Below are 22,058 nucleotides of genomic sequence, written 5' to 3'. Positions count from 1 at the left end.
CGCGGGGAAGTAATTGGGTCACCCTGAGGCAAAGGGTGGGAAAATCCATTCGGGATTTAAGTAGTGAAGGAGCCGGCGCTGGGAACACCGCCGTGAGTCCGTGAGGAGTGGATTGGGTGGATTTAGGGTTTCCCCGAGACTTTTGGCCTGGCCTCATGTGGCCTCTTGTTTCCTTCAGGGGGGGAATTGAAAGGGTCCTGATTTGCTGGAGGGGTCCCTGGTGCGCTAACAGAGGGATCCGTGAGTGTTTGTTCCCACGGATCTCCCATGGATTCTTCCCGTGGTTCAGGGCCGCTTCATAACTCGCTGAGGGACAATCGGGATGAGCTGCGAACCCTGGTGAGAGGGGGAAAATCCAGCAGGGCCGTCCCCGGTGGCAGCAGTGGGGGGAAATGATCCCACTGTTCCATCAGGGCCGCACAGAGGGGGTTCCAGGTTGGCGGGAAGCAGGAAAATCCAGGATTTTTTTACAGGTACATGCACAGGGTAAAGGATCAGCCTTTAAAACAGCGACTCTGAGTCAGCAGGGATCTCTATCCCGGGGCATCCTCCAGCAAGGGGAGGATCTCGGGTGTCCCAAGTGATGCCTTTCCCAATGATCCGTTTGATCATTATCCCTAAAATCCATTGTTAGTGTGGGAATGGTCGTTATCCAGCAGCTCAAGGAGCTGTTAAAGGATCTGCGAGGTCAGGCCTGGCTCGAGGTGTGAAAAGCGGGAGCTGAGCTGTGTAAATGCGGGATTTAGGGCAGTTTTAGGGCGGTTTCGCAGGAAGCTGGGGACAGCTCCAGCAGCATCCCGCAGCTCACTTCGGAGAACGCTTTCTCCCGGAGGGTGGAGTGATGGAAAGGAGCTGTTCCCCCCTGGATCACCCATCCCTGATCCCAGCCGGGATCTGCTGGGGCTGGCTGGGGTGGGTACATGCATTATTCTTTTTTAAGCTGAAAGGAACAAAATAACACTCGGAGCTCCTTGCTCCCACACTGGAATCACAACCAGCCGTGAATAATTTATTTTCAAATAATTAATTATTCAGCCTATTTCTTCATTAGCTGGAGAACCTGAGCGTAATCAGCTGCTTACCTCCGCAAAAAACCCCCGACTTTTTCTGACGCAAATAAATAAAATATGAGCAGATTTTCACCCCCCAAAAAACCCCAAACAACCCAACGACCGGTGACCCTTTAGAGCAGGGTCCCTGAGGATCTTCCTGGGTGTTCCTGTGCTGCTGTTTATCCACGGAGGTGGAATTGGAGCAAGGTTTCCCAGCGTTCCCCTGGAGGGAATCCCTAAAAATCTGGTCTGGGCTGGCTGGGGTGGGGTTGGCAGGTCTCTGGGGGATCTGGTGGAACTTTCATCCCTAAAAATCTGGTCTGGGCTGGCTGGGGTGGGGTTGGCAGGTCTCTGGGGGATCTGGTGGAACTTTCATCCCTAAAAATCTGGTCTGGGATGGCTGGGGTGGGGTTGGCAGGTCTCTGGGGGATCTGGTGGAACTTTCCCAGCCTGGGGTCCAGAGCCACCACCTCTGCCAAGGAACAGGAGGGATGCTGCCTTCTCATCTCCTGAAAATACTGTTCTTTTGTGCTTGTGGATCCTTTCAAAATGTGTCCTTGGAGGTGAGGCTTGCCCTGTGCTGTGGGCTGTGGATCCAGCCCTGCTGGGATCCTGATCCTGCATTCCCGGAGGTGCAGGCAGAGATGAACACCAGGAAAGCTGTACCTGTCCCTCAGCTGGCATTCCTGATCCCGCCAGGGCTTAGCAGGGTGGGTTTGGGGGGAAAACTGGGCCTTTCCTTGTCTTGTCCTGCTTCATTCCTGTGGCAGTGGAAGGGAATCTCCAGGGAAAAGCTCCAGTTTTCCATGCAGCTGCTTGGTTGTGCAGGTGGTGACACCCTGGGCAGGGCCTCCTGGAATGGGTCTGGGGGCTTTTCCTGCCCTGCTGTGTCTTCTGCAGCCACCTCAGCCCTGTCTGGTCATGTTTTAGTTGAAGGGATGGTAATTTCTCCTCCACACCACCCTGAATGTCCCTGCTGGAGTCTGGGAACTCTGGGCACTCCTGGTTCTGTTATCCTTGGCCACGCTCCTGCTTTCCTCCTCCATTCCATGTCCCTCCAGGCTCTGGGATCAATCCTTGTCTCCCCTTTGTTCTGCTGCCTCCCACAGCTGGAGGAGGGTTGGCTGAGCAATAAATCCCAATTGCTTGGAGCATCCATCTGCCTTCCCCCTCCTCCAGTTGCTCCAAGAGCTCCTTCCCAACGCCTGTGTGTGATCCCCTTGCAGCTTTCAGGATCAGACCTGGCAGAAAAGGAGCTGGAGATGTCAGGGATGCTTCCCTGGGGCTGTGATCTCTGATTTCACATCTGTGAGCACATCCAGGGTGAGCTCCAGCCCCTGCAGGGGTCAGACAGGGCCGGGCAGCTGGATGTGCTTTGTGCTCCTGTGGGAGAAGGAGCTCGGGGCAGGGCCAGAGCTGGGACCAGCTTGGCAGCTGTCTGGACAACAATTCCTCCTCTTCACAGAAGGTTTGGAATGCTCAGCATTCCATGAGCTCCATGGCAGCCCCGGGCTGGCACAGCAGAGCAGCTGCAGGAATCATCCCAGGCACTGGGATTTGTGGATTTGCGGATTCTGAGGTCACAGTGGCAGCTGCAGCTCAGTGCAGGAAGTCCTGGGATGGCCTCTGGATCCTCCGCACCTGCTGGATCCCCGTGTGGAATCCAGAATGGTTTCGGTTGGAAAGGACCCTAAAGCTCATGGAAATCCCCCCCTGCCATGGGCAGGGACACCTTCCACTGTCCCAGGCTGCTCCAAGCCCTGTCCAACCTGGCCTTGGACACTCTCAGGGATGGGGCAGCCACAGCTGCTCTGGGCACCCTGTTCCCTCAGAATTCCAGCCCACTCCAGTGATACTGAGACTCCCCAGCCCTATTTTGGCTGTAATCCCTGTCCCAAACCTCCCAGCCTTGCTTCCCTCTCCCCCTGCACGTGATGCCAGCTCCTCTTCTCCTCCCCAACACTTCCTGCGTGCGATGCAGCTCTGCTCGAGCTGGCTCTGTCAGCTCCACGCTTTCCTGCCTTTCTGCTGAGCTCGGTTGGAGCTGTGCAGGCTTTATCCCACTCCTTTTTTATTGATTCCCATTCTTCTGCCTTGTACCAGAGCCAGGAGTGCCCGGGAGCCGGTGCTGCTCGGCTCTGCAGCTGCGTGCTCTGTACACCCCGTACCTTCCTGCGTGCTCACGCTATGTTTTCCATGCCCTAAATGTTCTTTTGGGAGATATTCCCGGCTGTCCCCTACCTCTGATGCCCACACCAATCCCACTCCTCTCCCAGAGGCTGCAGGTGGTTTTTCTGTGCCCATGTCTGATCCTCTGGCCGTATCTTTGTTTTTATCACCCACTTTGGCAGGTTGTAATAACTGCTTTTATCTGTTCTCCTGGCAATCTGGGATGTTCTGGATCTTCAGGCAGCTTTTGCAAATGCTGCCTTCTCTTCCCTCAGTGATGTCCCTGCCTGGAATTCCGGCTGCTGGAGATTAGGCTGTGTGGATATGCATCTCAAAATTGCCTGCCTTATCAGGTTTGGTGGCTTTGCTTGCTGCTCGGCTCTTCCTGGGCTCTTCCATGGAAAACATCGCAGTTCCTGCTGCATCTGAGGACCTGGGGAGTAGGGCAGTGCTTTTGGGATGAGGGAAGGAAGAGCCAGAGGTGGGGAATGCTGGAGCCGATCCCATTGGAGCTGTCTGCAATGCAAACAGATCCTGAAGCAGCAGCGGGGTGGCTTAGGGGGATGCTGGGGTCGTTATTTGGCCCCACTGATGCAGCCACATCCTCATTGCCCATGGGAGGAGCCGCTCCCAGGGCTGGGGAGGGATCAGGGCTGCTCCAGGATGTCTGGGGCATCCCTGGAGAGATGGAAGCACCAGTGGAAGCACCTCATCCCATCCCATCCATCCCATCCCATCCCGTCCCATCCCATCCCATCCCATCCCCTGGATCCCATCCCATGGATCCCATCCCATCCCATCCCATCCTGTGGATCCCATCCCATCCCATCCTGTGGATCCCATCCTGTGGATCCCATCCCATCCCATCCCATCCCATCCCATCCCATCCCATCCCATGGATCCCATCCCATCCCGTCCCATCCACCCCATCCCATCCCATCCCATCCCATCCCGTCCCATCCCATCCTGTGGATCCCATCCCATCCCATGGATCCCATCCTGTGGATCCCATCCCATCCCATCCCATGGATCCCATCCTGTGGATCCCATCCCATCCCATCCCATCCCATCCACCCCGTCCCATCCCATCCCATGGATCCCATCCCATCCCATCCCATGGATCCCATCCCATGGATCCCATCCCAACCCATCCCATCCCATCCCATCCCATGGATCCCATCCCATCCCATCCCATCCCATCCCATCCCATGGATCCCATCCCATGGATCCCATCCCATCCCATCCCATCCCATCCCATCCCATGGATCCCATCCCAAGGATCCCATCCCATCCCATCCCATCCCATCCCATGGATCCCATCCCATGGATCCCATCCCATGGATCCCATCCCATCCCATCCCATCCCATCCCATCCCATGGATCCCATCCCATGGATCCCATCCCATCCCATCCCATCCCATCCCATCCCATGGATCCCATCCCAAGGATCCCATCCCATCCCATCCCATCCCATCCCATGGATCCCATCCCATCCCATCCCATCCCATCCCATCCCATGGATCCCATCCCATGGATCCCATCCCATCCCATCCCATCCCATCCCATCCCATGGATCCCATCCCAAGGATCCCATCCCATCCCATCCCATCCCATCCCATGGATCCCATCCCATCCCATCCCATCCCATCCCATCCCATGGATCCCATCCCAAGGATCCCATCCCATCCCATCCCATCCCATGGATCCCATCCCATCCCATGGATCCCATCCCATCCCATCCCGTCCCATCCCAGGGCTGGCACTGCTCTCCAATGTCCCCTTCCCTCCCTCCAGCCCTTCACACCTCTTCAGGGTGCCCGTACCAGGGAAATCCAGAGGGTTTTTGCACTGCCAAGGAGCATCCCAGACCTTTCTCCTCCCAGCTGGCTGGAATTCCCATGGCATTCAAAGCCCTAAACGGGTTTGGTCTTGTGCTGTGCCTGAGGCACATCAAGGGAATTTTATTTTAACAACCAAATAAAAGGGGGATCCCGACATGGTGCCAGTGGTCCTCTGGTGCTGCCGTGGCCATGGCGTGGTTCCCACCTGGAGATGCCCTGAGGGGATCTTTGGAAGTTTTCCCTCTTTCCTCCCTCACTGTCAGCACCTCCCTGTCCCTCTGTCCCTCCAGCTCCTCTCCAGGTGGACGGGAAGAGCTGACCCCACAGCCAAAAGGGGATGAGGCAAATCCCCTTCCTCTGGGGCCATCTCCCCTCGCTAAGCCCTTGTGAGGTTGTTTGCCCACTTCCAGTGCTGGAATCTGGCGCGAGATGGGATTGATGGGTTCGTGCCGCATGTTCAAACACAGCCTCCGCGTGTGCCGTGCTCCAGACCAGCAGTGCTTTGTCTCGACGTAATAAAAATAATCGCAGCCAGAAACGCTCTCCCTTGTGCCTGCTCCTCACCGCTCCAGGGAATTGCTGGCTCCTCTCTCCCATTTCCCTGCTCCTTTTAAATCTCTTACCTCCACAGGCAGCCTCACCCTGGTTGAAATCCATAAAAAAACAGTGCTGGGATGTGCCCCAAGTTATCCTTTCGTGCTTTCCATGCTGGTGAGAGATCTGGGCTTGGATTGGAGACCAGCACCGGCTTTTGGGGGGAAATCAAGGCTGGAGGCAGAGGTGGGATGGGGTTAGAAGAGGGCAGATCTCAGCTCTAGCCAAAACCCCCCTTTTGGCATCTCCAGGACCACCCTGCCCCACCCATCTCAGCAGCTTCCCACTCCCTCATCCTCACTCAGCCCCTTCTGTCCCTGCTTCTCCTTCTCTCTGCCACTTGCAGCTCCTGGATGGGATTTTGGGACCTGCCAGGTTCCTGGGAGGGGACACCGAGGCTGTGCGGGGTCTGTTCCATGGGACACCCTCCACCCTGCAGCCCCATGAGCAACAATAACGCTGCTAAAGGAAATTCAGCCACAGAAGCGAGCAAACCCACGGGGGTTTGGCTGGACCAGAGCTAAAAAATAGGATTTTTCTCCTTGCTTAAGCTTTTTTAAAGCTCTTTCCTCCACCTCCTGTGCTCTGGGGATGCTCCAGGGAAAACCTCTGTGCAGGGTTTTGGATAACGAGGGCTCCATGCCCCGGGTTCGGCTGGGCCCTGCCGTGGCACTGAGGGCGTTGCTGTCCTGCTGAAGGCTCTGTTATCTACGTGGGATGCTCCTTTAGGAACGCCTTCCTTTCTGGCATGAAAAGCTCTGCTGTTAGAGCTGGGCTGGGCTGTAGGGTTGGGGGTTTTGTTTTTTCCCCTTTTTCTTTTGTTCAGGGCTGCACAGAGCACTTATGGATTCGTAAAGCAGTAATTTACTGAACAAGCCTTTGGAGAAGGGAAGGAATGAAAGCTGTCGGATAAATGACGGAAGCGTTCGGGATCCGACTGCTGGCAGGAGCTCGGCGGCTCCAGGGGCTCTCGTGGAGGAGCAGGAGCCTCACAAAGCCACACGGAAATGGGGTTGAGGCTGCCAAAATCAAACCAGGAGGCGCCTCCTTGGAGCAGGAATGCTGGGAAGAGGTGGGGGATTTGCTGTCCCTGGAGGGGCTTTGAGGGCGTTTTTGGTTGCCTGGAAATTCCATTTTTTTGGAAATTCCAGCCTGCCCAAAGAGCCCCATGGCCGTGGACATCAAGGACATCCTCAGTGAGAGGGAACCAAAAAAACAGAGGATCCCCGGGGTTTTCCTTCTGCTGTGTGAAGGGAGACGCCAGTTTTTGGGATTGGGTGGGAATCTGGGTGGATGAGGCTTCTTCTCCACAGCTGTTGGTCAACACCAAGCCCCTCTTACATCTCCAGGTGCCTCCGGTGCTGGGAATGAGGGAGGTTTGGTCCAGCGGTTCCTGGAGAACCCTCTGGAAAACTCTTCCAGGGAAATGTGTCCCCAGCTCCACATGGAAGCTGTTTTGGGGTTAAAAACCCCGTCTGGGTGAATCCTGGCAGAGGGGAGGCGCGAGCCGCGCACCTGAGCAGCATCACCAAATGAATTAATGAACGGGTGAAATGGAAATTGTGGCAGCTTTAAAACGAAAGCCGGAGTTTCCAAAAGTGCTTCTAACGGCATCTTATTCCTGCAGCAGTGGAACTGTCAGCAAGGGCTTCATTCATCAGCACCAGAACAAAATGAAGACCCTGTAAATTTGAAGTCCAATTTAATTTCTCACGGAAAGAGCCTTTCTTTCATCTCTCTCTCCCCCTTTGCTCTCTCTCCCTGCCCAGGGAAGGAGGATTTCCATCACTTCGAGCTGCTCTGGGCCTCCTGCAAATGGGATTTTCTCAGCCTGGTAGGCCGGGGAGTGGCCCTGAGAAAGGCCAGCATTGCTTTGGGGAGTTCAGGATGCAAATCCACCAGGATCTGCTGGAATGGGGGGGACACAAAGGCTCGGAGGGGACACACACCTTGTGTCACACATCCCAGGTTGTCATGAGTTCATGGCAGGGACCTGAGTGCTCAAATCCTCACCTTCTGCCCACGCCAGAGCCGTCAGTAAGGCCCCAAAACACTTTCTAGGGGCTGTTGGTCACAGCTGAGTTAAACCCCCCAGGTTTGGGGCCCTGTCGCTGGAAGGTCACAGCTTGAGGGTGAGGACCCCAGAGAAGGCAGGTCCTAGCAGGGAGATGGAGGTGGCCACGCGTGGAGCTGGGGCTCCTGGGGGCCCCCACCCTGGGGGACTGTGCCTATAAACCAGCCCCTGGGTCCCCTGCCCCCCTGCCCCTCACTTTGTCACCGAGGTCAGGGAGCAGTGGCACAGTCCTGCTGCCAGCCAGGTGGCTGCACACGAGCTTGGGGCGTGTGTGTGTGTGAATGCGCCTCTTCCAGAGCCGCAGAAACCCAGCAACAGCATCCTCCTGCCCTAAAACGTGAGGCAGAGAAATGGGGGAAGGGGCCTGATGCAGCTGGAGAAGCTGAAACCCGTGGTCTCCATGGAGTCCTTGTTTATACTCCTCTCATTTCCCTGGCTTCACTCTTCTCCTTTTTTTTTTTTTCCCCTATTTTATTTTTGACTTTTTGGGTTTTTGGGGGTTTTTTTGGTGATTTTTTCTGTTTTGTTTTGGGTTTTTGGGGGTTTTTTATTTGGCTTTTTTGTGGGGTTTTTGTTGTTGTTGTTTGGTTTTGGGGTTTTTTTCCTGAAAGGGAGTATTTTTAGCACAGAGGGAAACAAGCAGTGCTGCTTCTCTGGGTGCTGGATGCTCAGGAGCAGATGGTGCACGAGCTGCTCACGCTGTGCCCCCTGGAAAAACCCCTCTGCCTGGAGTCCCCCCACTGTCCTGCGCTCTCCATCCTCCTCATCCTCCTCAACCCAGACCTTCTCTGGCTCCCCAGCCCCATCCTGGACTCCTGGGACAGCTCTCAGGAAGGAGAGGTGGATGACGAGACCTTGTGCAGGTGGGTCAGGTGCTACAGGAGGGGCAAAGGGTGGCACTGGTGTGCAGTGGTTGTGTCCCCACCTTCCCCTGGCTCGTTATGCCCTCTCCTTGCACTCAGGAATTTCATGGGATGTGTCCACACGGGGACACCCGGCCAATCACCTCAAAAACTCCTCACTCGCTCCCCAAAATCCCAGGAGCAAAGGGAATCCCTCCAGGGCAGCATGCCCAGCTCAGCTCCTCCTACATTTAATTAGAGACCCCACATTCCTTTCTCCTGCACGGAATGACTCGAAGGGAGATCCCGGAGTTCATCTGGACCATGGAATTGCCAGCGGCTTTCAGAGGGGAAGAATGGCTCCTGCAACCTGCGGGGTAATTAACGAGCGACTCGTAATTAGCAGCAATGATTGGAGCATTGCCTATGGAGCCCCGGCAATTCCCGGCCACCACACCTGGGTGTGGACATCGTGTCGTGGAGGGGACAGCTCTGCAGGGCTGGTGAGGCAGCCTAGTGAGAGCTCCCACCTGCTTTTTTCCAGCCCTCTGCATGGAAAAGTGGGAAAAAGGAGGAAAAGGAGGAAAAGGAGGAAAAGGAGGAAAAGGAGGAAGAGGAGGAAAAGGAGGAAGAGGAGGAAAAGGTGGTGTTGAGGGATTGCACCTTCGGGTTGCATTTGCTGGGATCTGCCCAGCCCAGCCGAAACATTCCCTTCCTCCTCCAGCTCTTCCACCCCGCGAGTCAAATATTCCGTGGAATATTTAAATGCAATTAATTCACGTAATTTCAGCTTTTATACTCCAGTATAATATTCATTTTCAGATAGCAATGAAGGTTGAGACTACGTTCATCAAGAATTTAGGGGGAAAAAAAAAAGGATAAAGGCTGGAATAAAGCGTTTCCTCCCCTGTTCGACTCTGGGTGTTGGAGATGTGAAAGGAGAGGATTTGCCACAGGGGAGGGAGGACCCTTGGGAAGCACCTGGGAATTCCCAGTGCCAGGAGAGGATGGGAACTCACTGGAGAGCTCCTTTTCCTTTGGCATGGCCAGCTGGTGGGCAGGGGGAGCCAGAACCAACGCAGCTCTTACAAAATAAAACAAGCTTCAAGCAACACCCCTTGCAAACGGCCTCGAGGAGAGATTCCTCATATTCCAGGAGCCCCAGGCTGGGAATTCCTCCAGCTGGATTTTGGGGTCCTTCTGGAGGAAGCAGAGCTGTTCCAGTGGCAGAAGTTCCTCCTGTTCCCCAAGAGTCTGGGTCGGCTCGTGGAAGAGGGGTTTGGTCTCGTTCCCACCCAGCAGAGCCAGGGATGTCCGAGCCCAGGTTTCTCCCACTTCCCAGGGGCTGGATGCAGTCTGGGATATGGGATGTCCAGGAAAAGGCCACCCTGGATCTCTGCTGCCTCACCTGGGACACACCACTGCTTCTCTTCCCCACCTCCAGCATGCCCAGTGCCACACTGGGACTTTACTGGGAGCGCCTGGCCCGTGGTCAATGCATCTCTCAGGGGCTGGACTGACCCACAGCCCTGTCCTGGAGCTGCCTCGGTGACCAGTCCCAGCTTGGACACTGCTGTGGGTGAGCTGGGGACCAGGGCCACCCTCTGTCCCCGGTGACAGAGTGCTCAGCCGGAAGATTTCCACAGAGCAGCATTCTCCAAGCTGCCTCACAACCCAAAAATCACCCGGTGGAGAGTGGTGGAGAGGGAAGAGTGACAATTCCAGCCCTCAGGGAGATCTCTGGGGTGAACCTGGGACGATGAATTCCTCCAAGATGGGCTTAATGGATTGTTGGGGATTTGGGGTTGTGGAGTAGGATCAAATCCGAGTGTTCGAGTTGTTCTAATTACAGCCAGGCTCCTTTGAAGGAGCAGAGAGGCCTCAGCCATCTATAACATCGCTGGAGGAGAAAATTGAAGGGCTATGTGCCCAATTAAATAACCCGCGGGGCTGGAATTGAGAATCAATGTGCCATGAACGATGAGGGATGGGCTGCTGGCGCCCAGCGCTCCATCCACCTCCACAGCCTCGCATCCCTGCAAGGACAGGACGGGAATTCTGCCGCTCTCACTGTCCAGCCTTGGCGGGAGAAGGGCTCGGCGTTGTCCTGTGGGCTGGGACACTCTGGATCTGCAGAGCCCTGGGCTGCTCAGGTGGGACACGGGCACAGGCGGAGCGGGGGTGGATCCGTGTTCCCGGGGTGCACCCAGGAGCTGCCTGTGGGTGCTGAACTCCTGGTGGTTTCCTGCATAAAACTCCCGGTGGTTTTCTGGATAGCTCCCTTTCTTGGAAGGCCCGGAGAAGTGGAAGGGAATTTGCTGACTGTTGGAAAGGCTGGGCTGGGCTGGGCTGGGCTGGGGTGGGATGGGATTGGATGGGATGGGATGGGATGGGACGGGACGGGACGGGACGGGGTGGGATGGGATGGGATGGGATGGGATGGGATGGGATGGGATGGGATGGGATGGGATGGGATGGGATGGGATGGGATGGGATGGCTGCTGAGGACACGGGGCTGCAGCTGGAGAATATCAGTTTTGCTATAAAAAGGTGAGGAACAGGAACAGGGTTTTGGGGAAGAACTGTGGCTCTGGTTTGCCCTCCTTGAGGAAAACCAAGGCGTGATCCCTGGTGTCTGTGTGGCTTTTGCAGGACCAAGAGCAGAGCGGGCCCTCTGTCTCCCTGGATGTGTTTTTCCATCATCTGGGCATTTTCCAGCTGGGATTCAGGGTAAGAAACCCCTGCTCTCTGTTTCTCCTTCCTCCTCCTCCTCCTCCCACCTTCCCCAAGGCGAGCCCCACCGTGGCACGGGGGGCACAGAGCTGAGCCCACGCCGTGCTGGGGCAGCGGGAGCGGGGCATGGCCAAATGCTGCTCTGCCACTTTAATTTTTTATAAAGGAGAAATTAATTTTGTCTTTGCCTAAGTACCTGTCACGTTCAATTACTGAGGCTCATGGTGAAAATGACAAAGCAGCCAGGTCATTAGGCAAATTTTAATTAGACACTCAGCTGCCCTTTACTAATCAGATGCTACAGCTCTTTCCCGGTGTTCCCGCTCTCCATCCATGGGGTCTTTCCAAGCCAACCCAAGGATGTTGCTCCTCTTCTCACAGGCTTCCCACATCGTGGTGGAGCTTGGGATGGGATGAGGGAGGCAGGGCATGGTGGTCAGTGGGATGGTGGCCAATGGCTCAGTGTCCAGGTGGAGGTGGGTGACAATCTGGGGCTCTGGGCTGGGACCAGTGGTGCGGGATGTCCTCGCCAGTGTCACAGACTGGGATTGAGGGGACCCCCAATGAATTTGGAGGTGGCACCAGGCTGATCAGAGTGTTCCACACACCTCAGGGGTGGCATGCCATCCACAGGCACCTGGACAAGCCCAAAAAGACCTGGACGAGCCCAGAAATGGCTCCTCATGAAGCTCTGCAAGGCCAAGAGAGGAGAAATCCAGGAGCAACCTCTCCCTAGCCCAGCACACGGCCTTGGCCAGGGAGAGGAGGGAAAAAAAAGGATGGAGGAGGAGAAGACCAGGCTCTTTCTTCCTCCCCTGGCTGGTGACAGGATCCAATCTCCTCATGGTGTCCCCAAGCCTCTGTGCCCAGCAGGGACTCGCTTTTCTGTGCGTGATCCCACCAGGAATCCATCCATGGAGCTGCCGGTCGCGGTCACTCCTCCCATGCCACAGAACCCACAAATGCCGTCCTGAGCTGCTCCTGTTCCTTTTCCCTGTCCATGGGATGCGGCTGGAGCAAGGCAGGGATGCAGGAAAGGAGTGTGCGCCTGGATCCTGCTTTTTATGGGAAGCCTGTGGTCCAGCCTGAGGATTTTCTGTGGCGCCTCTGCCACGCCGATTTTATGATTCCCAACACTTCTGCATCCCCACGGATCCCCACACCGCTCGGGAATCCCCAGCAGGAGCAGCTTTATTGACAGGAAAGGCTTTTTTTCTCATCACAAAAAACTTCCTGCAGGAAAAGTGCTGTTTTCAATCAAATCCCGCTCGGGAGGGCAAAGAGAAGGGAAAATTCTGTCACGGAGCTTTTTGGCTGAGTGAAAACATCCCTATTTCCACACATCCGGAAGGGAAAGCTTCAATTTTGCACCTCGAAACGATTTTCACGCTGACATTTCTTTTATTCCACATAATCAGCCAGCTCTAAATATTAGAGTTTCGCCGCCAGAAGGAAACATTTTGAGCGGCGTTTCCCCGCCTTCCCCACCTTCCCTTCTCCTTGCTTTCCCTCCCTTCAGGTGTTTGGAGAGAGCCGAGTTTTTCTCCCAGGCACTAAAATTTCCGCTGCCTCTTTCCCTGAGGGGAATTTTCAGCCTCTTTACCGACCCCCAAAAAAAGCCACAAAACTTCATCTCTTCCCCCCCTAATTTTTCCCACCTCTGCACGCCCCACAGCTGGAATTTCTCCCTGCTTGAATGTTCATCCCAAAACTCCGGGTGGTTTCGACCAGCAACCAGGCTAGAGGAGATTTAGAAAGAAGATTATGTGAAGAAGTAGTGGCCCTTTTTTTTGCCCCTTTTTCTCCTCATCTCGTGCAAATTACCCTATTATTCTGCTCCCTTAGGATGCCTGAGTGTCCTTATTTCTTCTTTTGAGCTAAAGTCACCCATGCATTAAATTAGTTCTCTGCCTAGAAATAGCTGTGATTACTTTCTCCAAGCCGCAGCTCATGGGAGGCTCCCGGCGAGTTTGAAAAATCAAAACGGGGCAAAAAAAATTTAAAAAGGGAAAAGGAGAGGGGGAAAAAATGGAGCAGGGGCAGCCTCTTGGAGCTCACTGAGGAGGGATTTGCCTTGACAAGAGGGGTCTGTCCCCGTGCCAGCGCTCATGGAATGGCTGGGGCTGGATTTGGGGCTCTTTGAAGTCCTGGCCGTCGTCCCTCCCGCAGCTCTGGGTGAATAATGGGGGTTTGGGGTTTTTCCTTGCGGTTTGCCTTGAATTTTGCCTCAGATTTCTGGTTTTTCCGTGCGATTGCTCTGCTGGAAGGGGAAGAAGGGAGACCTTGGTGGGACACCCCATGCCAGGGCTGAGCGTGGGACAACCAAAAGTTCTGCCAGAGCCTGGGAAGAGCCTGAATCCCTCAGGATCCCCGATTTTCTTCCCTACAACCAGCCTGGCCCCAGTGCCAGGCTCCCGAGGTGCAGAAAGGAACAGATTTGGGTAATAAACATCCATTCTCCCTAAGTTTTTGCTGCAGGAGCCAGCACAAATCCCACCATGGGAAGGCTGCAGGAGCCCAAAACTCCCTCCCAGCTTCCCAAATTCCTCCCCTCCTCCTGCGGCACCTCCGAGCCCGTTCCCTCCTTGCTGGGGCAGCCAAACTCCTCATCCCTGCTCCACCCACAAACCTCACACCCTTCCTTATCTCCCTTCCACCCCTCCTTATCTCCCTCTCACCCCTCCTTTCAGCCCGGCACCAGCAGGAAAGGTGATGCTGGGCATCCCCGGAGCCTCCAGCACAATTCCTGCGGCTCTCACCCACTCCAGGCTCCCCGCTGGACATCGGGATCATGCCAGACCTTCCCTCCCCGCTGGAACTCTGCCCTCCCATTAACCGTGGCTTTTCTCCCTTCCTGGGAATCTTTTCCAAGGAGGGAGCCGGGGCCGAGCCCATCTGCTGAGAGGGGCAGTGAATGTGGGATAATGGCCTCAGAAACGTCCTGAGCCTCTCTGCAGCCTCGGCATTGCCGTGGCTTTGGGATGGGGGTTATTTTGATGCCATGAAGATTTTTGCCTTTTCTGTTATACCCCTGTTATACCTTTTTACAGCTTCTGTATTCCCAGTGCTTTTTGCCTACATTCTTGGCCTTGTTTGTCAAGCTGAGAGACTCAACATTTTGGAAGCTTCATAGCTGGGGATCAGTGTGCCCCAGAGCCCAAGGTCCTCTCCAGAACACATTCTGTAAACCAAGATAGAACCATGCAGGGGAAGGTTCCTTGGGATGGGGGGCTCACTTGAGCCTCTCATTGGGGAATCTTGGATAGATCTGCTAATTAGTAACACCTATAAGGTTATACCCAATGTTGGGGAAGAGGGGGAGACACAGAGATAGACTCGGTGGGGTGCATTTCGATGCATTTGACGTCCGTGTGCACCTAAGGATCCTTAAAATAAATACCAAGGTAAAATCCCTTTTCCCCTTCTAACCGTGTTTGACTCCTGATTTTAAGACCAGGAAAAGGCATCAATTTCCCCTCTTAATTCCCTGCCTGGCTGTTCCCAGCTGTTCCCAGGAGCTGTTCTCTGCTCACTCAGTGCCAATGATCCCTCCTTTCCCACCGTGTTTTGCTGCATCCTTCCCAGAGCATCATTCCTCTCCTTCCCGCCCGCTTTTCTTCCCGTTGGCTCCTCCAAAATCCCTCTCACCGGGTGCTGGAAGCAATTGGAGGAGCACCAGCAGACCCCCAGGGAATCTGTGGCTGCCACCCTCTCCCAAGGCATTCCCTGCATCCCAGTGATGCTCCTGCTCCTCCTCTCTGGGGTCAAACCAGTTCTCCCAGTAGCTGGAGCGGTCCTGCCAGTCCCACGTGCAGCTGCTGGTGGAATCATTTGTGATTTGGATCATCCAAGGGATCAGTTCCTGTTCTGGAGAGTCCCGTCCCTGCTCCCGCTATGGCAAATGGAGCAAGGGATGATTTGGCAGTGCCTGAAGCTGGGAAAAGTGTCCCCAGCCAGCAGTGGGGACAAGGCAGTGGTCCAGGCAGGGGCTGTGCTCTCCCTCCACTTCCAGGAGGGAGATAATCCCACTTCCTTGGGCAGTGAGATGAGCCTCTCTGAAATCTTCCAGCTCTTTGGATGGGAGCAGCTGAGCCTGAGACCTTTTCCATGGGCTCTGTGGGAGAAAAGCCAAGTCTGGAGAGGGTTTTGCACCATCCAAACCTGCTTTTCCATGGGAATTCTCACTCCAAGCATCCCTCCCAGAGTTAAAGCTCCCCAGCTCACTTTTCCTGAGGCACAGAGGAGCTCCTGGCCGTGGATGGGGAGGTGGGAGGGTGAGATCTCCGAACTGGGAAACACCAGCACGGAAAACTCCCCCAAAGCTTTCCCAGCTCCTTCCCAGTTGCTGGAGGAGAGATAAAAACGCTCCAGGAAAATCCCGTCCGTGCTGGGAGAGACGGAACCAGGCCCCGCACGTCGCTGCAGCTTCCCTCCTCTCTTCCTTTAATTAAACAGCAAATGTCTCCCTCCAAAGTCATTAATTACTAATGACACAATTAAAGCTGGTGAAGAGGGGAAGGAGGGATGCGACGGAAAAGAAAAAAGGAAAGAGACAAAACAAACTCAACACCCCAAAAAAACCCATCAGCGATCGGAGATGTCTGGAGCTTGAGAGGAATCAAGGAAATAATTGCTGGATTTGAGGTTAATTCTCATCCCTGCTGGGCCCACACAGGATGGGATGGAAGCCACCTTCCCAGTGCTTCCCAGAGCAAGGAGAGGATCCCGTGGGATCTGATTTTCCTGCTTGGAGCAGATCCCCAGGAGTGTCAGGGTCCTTTTCCTGCGCTGTGTCCACTTGGAAGCCTGGATTTAGCTCCACAATCCCAATATTTGCCCTCCCTTGCCATCTCTCACAGCCTCACCCCTGCTTTTCTCTCCCCAGCCATCCCATATTCCCAGACAAGGAAGCAGCTGCTCCCTCCTGCCCCGTCCCGGGCTCTCTGCTGGTTCCAGGGATGGAGCAGAGCCGAGGACAAGCAGGGACAACCCAAGTTTGAAGCTCCTTGGCTTCCAAAGGCTGGCTCCAATCACTTGAGGACTCTCTGAGAAACACATTTAGGGTGTGGGAAGGAGGGAGGCCAGCAGAGCTTGGTATTCCTGCCAGCTTTAGCTCCGGAATCTCACACTGGAATGGGTTTGGGAGCAGAGGGAGTGGCAGGAGGTGAGGCTGGATGAGGCAAAAAGAGCAAATCCCAGCCTCTGTTTTGGGGGTGAAAAGCAATCCCTGAGCTGGAGGTGGGATGGGGGCAGCCCTGGGGGTGGCAGAGGAACCCTGTGCGGGATCCTGAGGTTTTCCACCTGCTTTTCCATGCTGGACATTCCATTGTGTCCCTGGAAGGGAGGAGGACCACGGCTGTGCCTGTCCTCCGGGGCCCACAGGGGACAGCGGGGTTTCTGCAGGTCCTGCTTTAAATCCCCTGGCACTGATGATTTAATCCTAAAGGCGAGGCTTTTCCACAGGGGTGGATCCCACCCACAGGTGAGGTTTTTCCAGAGGTTTTTCCAGAGGTTTTTCCAGACACAAGGCCTCTGTCTCACCCCCTCTCCCACCCCAAAACTTGCCAGCCCTGAGGTCAGAAAGAAGGAAAGTCCATCCTTGCTGTTCCTGCCCTTGAGGCCACCAAACCCTGCTGGGCACCGTGCTCCTCCCATCAGGAGGCTGCCAAGTTCTTGCTCCGGGATGCAGAATTCCCAGGGCAAATCCAAGCCCTTTTCCCTGTGCCACGGCACCCTCAGGAAGCAAAATCTGCTCAGCATCAGTCGTGGAGGTCCCAGCAAACATCTCTGTTGCCACTCATCTCCTGGAACATCCTCTCACATCAATTCCCACCGACTTTTTATCCTGGATGCTTAAGGGATGTGCGGAAAAAAAAAGCAAGGAGAGGCGAAAAATGGGAAGGAAAATCCAAGGTTTTTTGACTGTTCAGTCCCCCCCCACCCCCCACCCCGGAGGTGGGGAGGGAGAAAAGCTTCTAATCCATGGTTTTGTCTTGGAGCAATTATGTGCAAATGAGTTAATCACAGGGTCACAGGAGCCAGAGCCGTTAATTAATCCCCAGCAGGAGCTGGGAAAATGAATTCTGTCCTGCAGTAAACAAATGTCAGGAACGCTTCGAGGAAACAGCTCCTGCTGGACGATCCCACAGATCCCCGGGATGCCTGGTTTGCCCCACCAGGACCGCAGAGCAGCCCTTTGCTGGACACCAGGAGCAGCTTTCCTGGAGAATCCCTGCGTTTGGGAAAGGGGGAGCTGGGGAATGAGCGCAAATCCAGATGTCCGGGCACCCCTGGAAAGGTGGGAGGCAAAGGGTGCTGCTCCCTCCTGGTGTTCCCAGTGTTTGGAGCAGGGATAGGGCACCGGATGGGCACCATGTGGAGTGCCAGGGGGTGTCTCTTCACCAGACTCTTGGGGTGGTACCTGGAAATGCAGCCCCGATTCACCCCAGCGAAATCCCAAAAACCCCACAGAGGCTCGGGGATGGCTCTGGGGAGCAGCAGGATGGAAAAATCCTTGGACCACGGGGAGATGGGGGGGAAATCAGGCGAACGTGGTGCCCACCCTGCACTGAGCCACAATCCCCTGCTGGGAAAAGGGGGAAAGGTTGGGATATCTGGAAAGGGAGGCCGGGCAGCTCCCTGCTGTAAAGCAGAAAGAGAAAAATGAGCCTTTTGTGGTGTCCTCACCCATTTCCACACATCAAACTTCCCAAAAGCGAAGCCAAATGAAGTCCTCTTATCGGTGCTTTACCACTTAAGGCTCTCCCAGGCAGATTTAGGATGAATTAGGGCTTTTTTTAACCACAAAGAGGAGCAAAGTGAAATTTCTCACTCCAGCAGCCCCTGCAGCCTTAACCCTTGGAGGGGAGAGTGGGGTCAAGGCTGGGCCAAGGTCCCTCCTGGTGCCAGCTTTGCTTTGGAAGGTGCTGCTTCCCATGGAGATTCTGGGACAGGTTTGGGATTGGCTCCGGAGCACCCTGATATTCCCTTTATTGTGGTGAGTGATGCGGTTTTTGGGAGCGTGAGGAGTGCTCCAAAGTCCCACCTCAGCCCCACCTCAGCCCCAGCAGTGGCAAAATGCCACTGCAGCACCTTAGGAAGGGGAATTGGCCACTTGACAGGAATGGTGGCCACATGACAGGGATGGTGGCCACTTAATGGGGAGTGTTGTGTCCATCCTGAGAGCCCCAGCCCGTGCCCAGGGACCTCTGTCTATGCCTGGAGGGGTGAGCTGGGGATCCACAACAGATCCAGGTCTTGTCCTCCTTCCCACCCAAGCTGGATTTGGAACACAGCAGGAGAAGCTTTGGAGTTATGGAGGCAAAATCCCCGAGGAACTCGAGCTCAGAACCTCTCTCAGCTGGAAAATGGGAATGACAGAGCCTGGAAGTGCTGGGTGACGCCCTGGTCACAGGGGATTATTTGCAGCCCAGGGGCACACAGGATTCACCTGATGTGCGTTCACAGGGGCCCAATCGTCCCCCCAAACGCTCCTCCACCCATCAGAGAACCTCCAATTAACCACTTGACTTAATTGCTCTCCACCCCTCCCGATTTTTCTGCTGTTCCAGGAACGCTGCTGCTTTCCAAAGCCTTTTTTCCGTGTGTGTGTTCAGCAGGGAGCAGCCGATGGAGGCTTTGTGGCTAAAATTATTCCTGGGCATGGATGGCTGTGGCTTTCGGAGCCTCCAGGAACGGAGCCACCATCTGCTCGTGCTTCTCAAGGAGACACATCCTCACCGCACACCCACGCACGGCTCTGCTCCTCCTGGGCGGCCACAGAGGGCTGGGAAATGGTTCCAGAGGGGGAAAAGCTGCTCTGGAGGGGACCCCACCACTTGGGAAGCTGCCAGGAGGATAAGGGGTCTCCAAAGGATGCTCCAGCTGCTGCGGGTCCAACCTGGCCAAGGATGGTGGACCCTGCTCTGGAGGAGCTTTGAGGAGGGGTGGTTGAGTCCCTGGGGTTGGTGCAGCCCCATCCCTTCTCCAGCCCCATCCCTTCTCCACCCCCATCCCTTCTCCACCCCCATCCCTTCTCCACCCCCATCCCTTCTCCACCCCCATCCCTTCTCCAGCCCCATCCCTTCTCCAGCCTCATCCCTTCTCCACCCCCATCCCTTCTCCACCCCCATCCCTTCTCCACCCCCATCCCTTTTCCACCCCCATCCCTTCTCCACCCCCATCCCTTCTCCACCCCCATCCCTTCTCCACCCCCATCCCTTTTCCACCCCCATCCCTTCTCCACCCCCATCCCTTCTCCACCCCCATCCCTTCTCCACCCCCATCCCTTCTCCAGCCCCATCCCTTTTCCACCCCCATCCCTTCTCCAGCCCCATCCCTTCTCCACCCCCATCCCTTCTCCAGCCCCATCCCTTTTCCACCCCCATCCCTTCTCCAGCCCCATCCCTTTTCCACCCCCATCCCTTCTCCAGCCCCATCCCTTTTCCACCCCCATCCCTTCTCCACCACCATTCCTCCTCACCAGGCAGTCCTGTGAGCCTCGGGAATGTGCTCCTAACCGTGTTCCAAAAAACCCCCTCTGTATCCCCAAAATTCCAGGCTGGCAGAACTTCCAGTGCTGGAGATGCTGCACATCCCCATGCTTGGGAATAAAGCTGGGCTTTTTTAGGACTTGGCAATGCTTTTCCCTATCCTCAGCTGCTCCAGGACTGGCCCAGGATGGGAACAGGTCATTCTAGGGGGGCTTCCTACACCTCCTTCCCAAAATTCATGGGGCTGCTGTGGGCACAGCACTTTGGGCTTTTCAGTTGGGAACTTCCAGAGTCAGCCACCATCCAGAGCTTTGGGAATGATGCTTTTGGTTGCTCTGTGGTGGTTCCTCTCTGCCCTACCCTGGACACTGCTCCCACTGGGACCCACCACCAGGAATTCCCCATCTCCCAGAAGGAGAAGCCGCCAAGATGTTCCTCCACTTGGAGACCAACCTTCTGCAGGCTGCCCCAGGCTCTGTGGGGAGTCGACACCCGGGATATGGAGACCCAAAAAAGCTTGGGAATGACCCAGCCAGTGGCCACCAACCCCCACGAAGCCTCCCAGGCCTCACTGCCGGTGTGGAGCTGATCATGGGGATGAAGATCTGGAGCCAAACCCAACCCTGGCAGGTTCACCTCCAAGAGGGGCAGCCCTGGTGCCCTTCCCGAGTCCTGCTCGGGATAAGGAGCAGCTCCAGGTGCTCCCCTTCCCTGTGGCACTCTGGAAATCACCGTGCCCTGGGCTGACTCTGCCACACGAGCTCTGGTGGCTCGTGGGAAGTTTGCCGTGAGATGATCCCGGGGTTTTCTGGTGGTCTCCCCTGTGGGAGCTCTGGGGGGTTGGACGGTCGGGACGGACGGAGACGAGAGATCTCTGAAGTCAGATCTTGGGACATGCGGTTTATTGCAAAGGGCGTGGGTACAGGGGCACTGCTTAGAGCTGCCAGCCGCAGCTCGGAGCAGGCCCAAGAGAGCAAGAGTGTAAAAGTAAGAGCAAGTAAGTAGAGTGGATGTAAGCAAGAGTGGAACGAGAGAGAGAGAGGAATGAGAATGAGAATGCGCGAAGTCCTGGTTACAATACAATAAATCATCTTCTGTACTGAATATTCTAATTGTCACTAACCAATCTAATACAAGATACAAATCCTATAGCATTTACATACAGCCTATAAGAGTTCTTATATTACCATAGAGTGTTACATCTTAACTTCTAAAAACTACTCTTTGGACCCCTTCTGCTGAGCTAGTAGGGTCTGCTCTGACCCTTGGACCTGCCTGCAAGCAGAGGGTATTGTTCAATCGAGGGGATTACTTTCAGTCGGCCATACCATTGTTTTCCAGTTGTTCAGTACCTCAGACTTGGTATCTCAAAGGTGGCCTTCATTTCGATGTCGCTTATAGTTTTCATATTCCCAAAATCTTTTGTCAGGCAATCATATTTATAAGGCTTTCCTGTTTCATCTTCCCCAACACTCCCCCACGCTCTCCAGCACACTCCAGTTCCCAGCACTGGCTGCAGAGAGAATTTTCCGAATCGGTGAGGAATCAGCTCCTTTCTGATTCCTTTTCAGGGCCTGCCAGGATGAGAGGAAAAATCCAAATTTCCTAAAGCTCCAGCTGGGTCTGAGAGAGCCTCCTCAACCCTTCTCTGCAGTCTGGTAGCACCAACTCCACTCTCTTATTCCCTCTGATTTTTGAGAGCTCCTGGGCCATCCTGCTGAATTCTGAAGCTGTCCAGGCCTCTTTTCTACAAAAATAAAAAAATAATCTTTTTTTTTTAATAAAAGGAACACTTTCTTCCCAAGGCCAAAGCCAACTCTTTGTGTCCTTTTCACACCAGGCAAGTGGAGCTCACTTTGGAAGAAAACCACCCCAAAGGCAGGAGCCATCCCAAATCCCCCCATCCCGGCCTTCCTCCACTGCAGCAAAGCAAATTAAAAAGGGATTTTCGAGCCCTTGTTCACAGTGGGTTTGGATTCAGGGGGAAGGAGGTGACACCTTCATCCAGAGCCCTTTCCAGCATCATTCCCACCCAGAGGGCACGAGATATCCCCCACCCCGAGATCAGACGTGGCAAGCTGCCCCCAAAAAGCTCCGTTTTCTCCTGGTAAAAACCAACTCCAAGAGCAAATTTTAATGCAAAACCAGGATCCTTTCCCCCCCTCCCCAGATGCAGCCACAAAATTGTGGTTTATTGGTGAGTTTAGAGAGGATTTTTGGGGAAAAGATATGCTCGGAGACCTTTGCTTGCCTCCCTCTTC

The 22,058-nt window shown here is 55.0% G+C and overlaps 1 protein-coding gene across 5 annotated transcripts; it reads left to right on the top strand.

Moving 5' to 3' along the window:
* Nucleotides 1-10,188: 10,188 nt before the first annotated feature.
* Nucleotides 10,189-21,601, top strand: LOC125336452. Of its 5 annotated transcripts, none has more exons than XM_048324971.1 (3): nt 10,189-10,725; nt 11,225-11,302; nt 18,877-19,349. In XM_048324971.1, exons 1-3 carry the CDS (start codon nt 10,546-10,548, stop codon nt 19,243-19,245), a joined length of 627 nt encoding a protein of 208 aa, XP_048180928.1. In that variant the 5' UTR covers nt 10,189-10,545; the 3' UTR covers nt 19,246-19,349. The 5 variants fall into 5 exon arrangements, 4 of the variants coding, with proteins under 4 accessions (XP_048180928.1, XP_048180929.1, XP_048180930.1 ...); XM_048324972.1 differs by lacking the exon at nt 18,877-19,349 and adding an exon at nt 13,996-14,375 and having other exon boundaries at nt 10,200-10,725; XM_048324973.1 differs by lacking the exon at nt 18,877-19,349 and adding an exon at nt 12,981-13,223 and having other exon boundaries at nt 10,206-10,725.
* Nucleotides 21,602-22,058: the final 457 nt, after the last annotated feature.

This window comes from Corvus hawaiiensis, chromosome 20 (genome assembly GCF_020740725.1).
Source record: "Corvus hawaiiensis isolate bCorHaw1 chromosome 20, bCorHaw1.pri.cur, whole genome shotgun sequence".
Lineage (NCBI taxonomy): Eukaryota > Metazoa > Chordata > Aves > Passeriformes > Corvidae > Corvus > Corvus hawaiiensis.
The sequence above is the reverse complement of the archived record's forward strand: the minus strand, read 5'-3'. Positions and strand labels throughout refer to the sequence as shown.

Excerpts from the sequence above, each read along its gene's own strand:
- LOC125336452 (XM_048324971.1), top strand. The coding sequence starts at position 10,546 with ATGAACGATGAGGGATGGGCTGCTGGCGCCCAGCGCTCCATCCACCTC. Across the intron at positions 10,726-11,224 it reads CAGAGCCCTGGGCTGCTCAG|GACCAAGAGCAGAGCGGGCC; the intron begins GTGGGACACGGG and ends TGGCTTTTGCAG. Across the intron at positions 11,303-18,876 it reads TTTTCCAGCTGGGATTCAGG|GAACGCTGCTGCTTTCCAAA; the intron begins GTAAGAAACCCC and ends CTGCTGTTCCAG.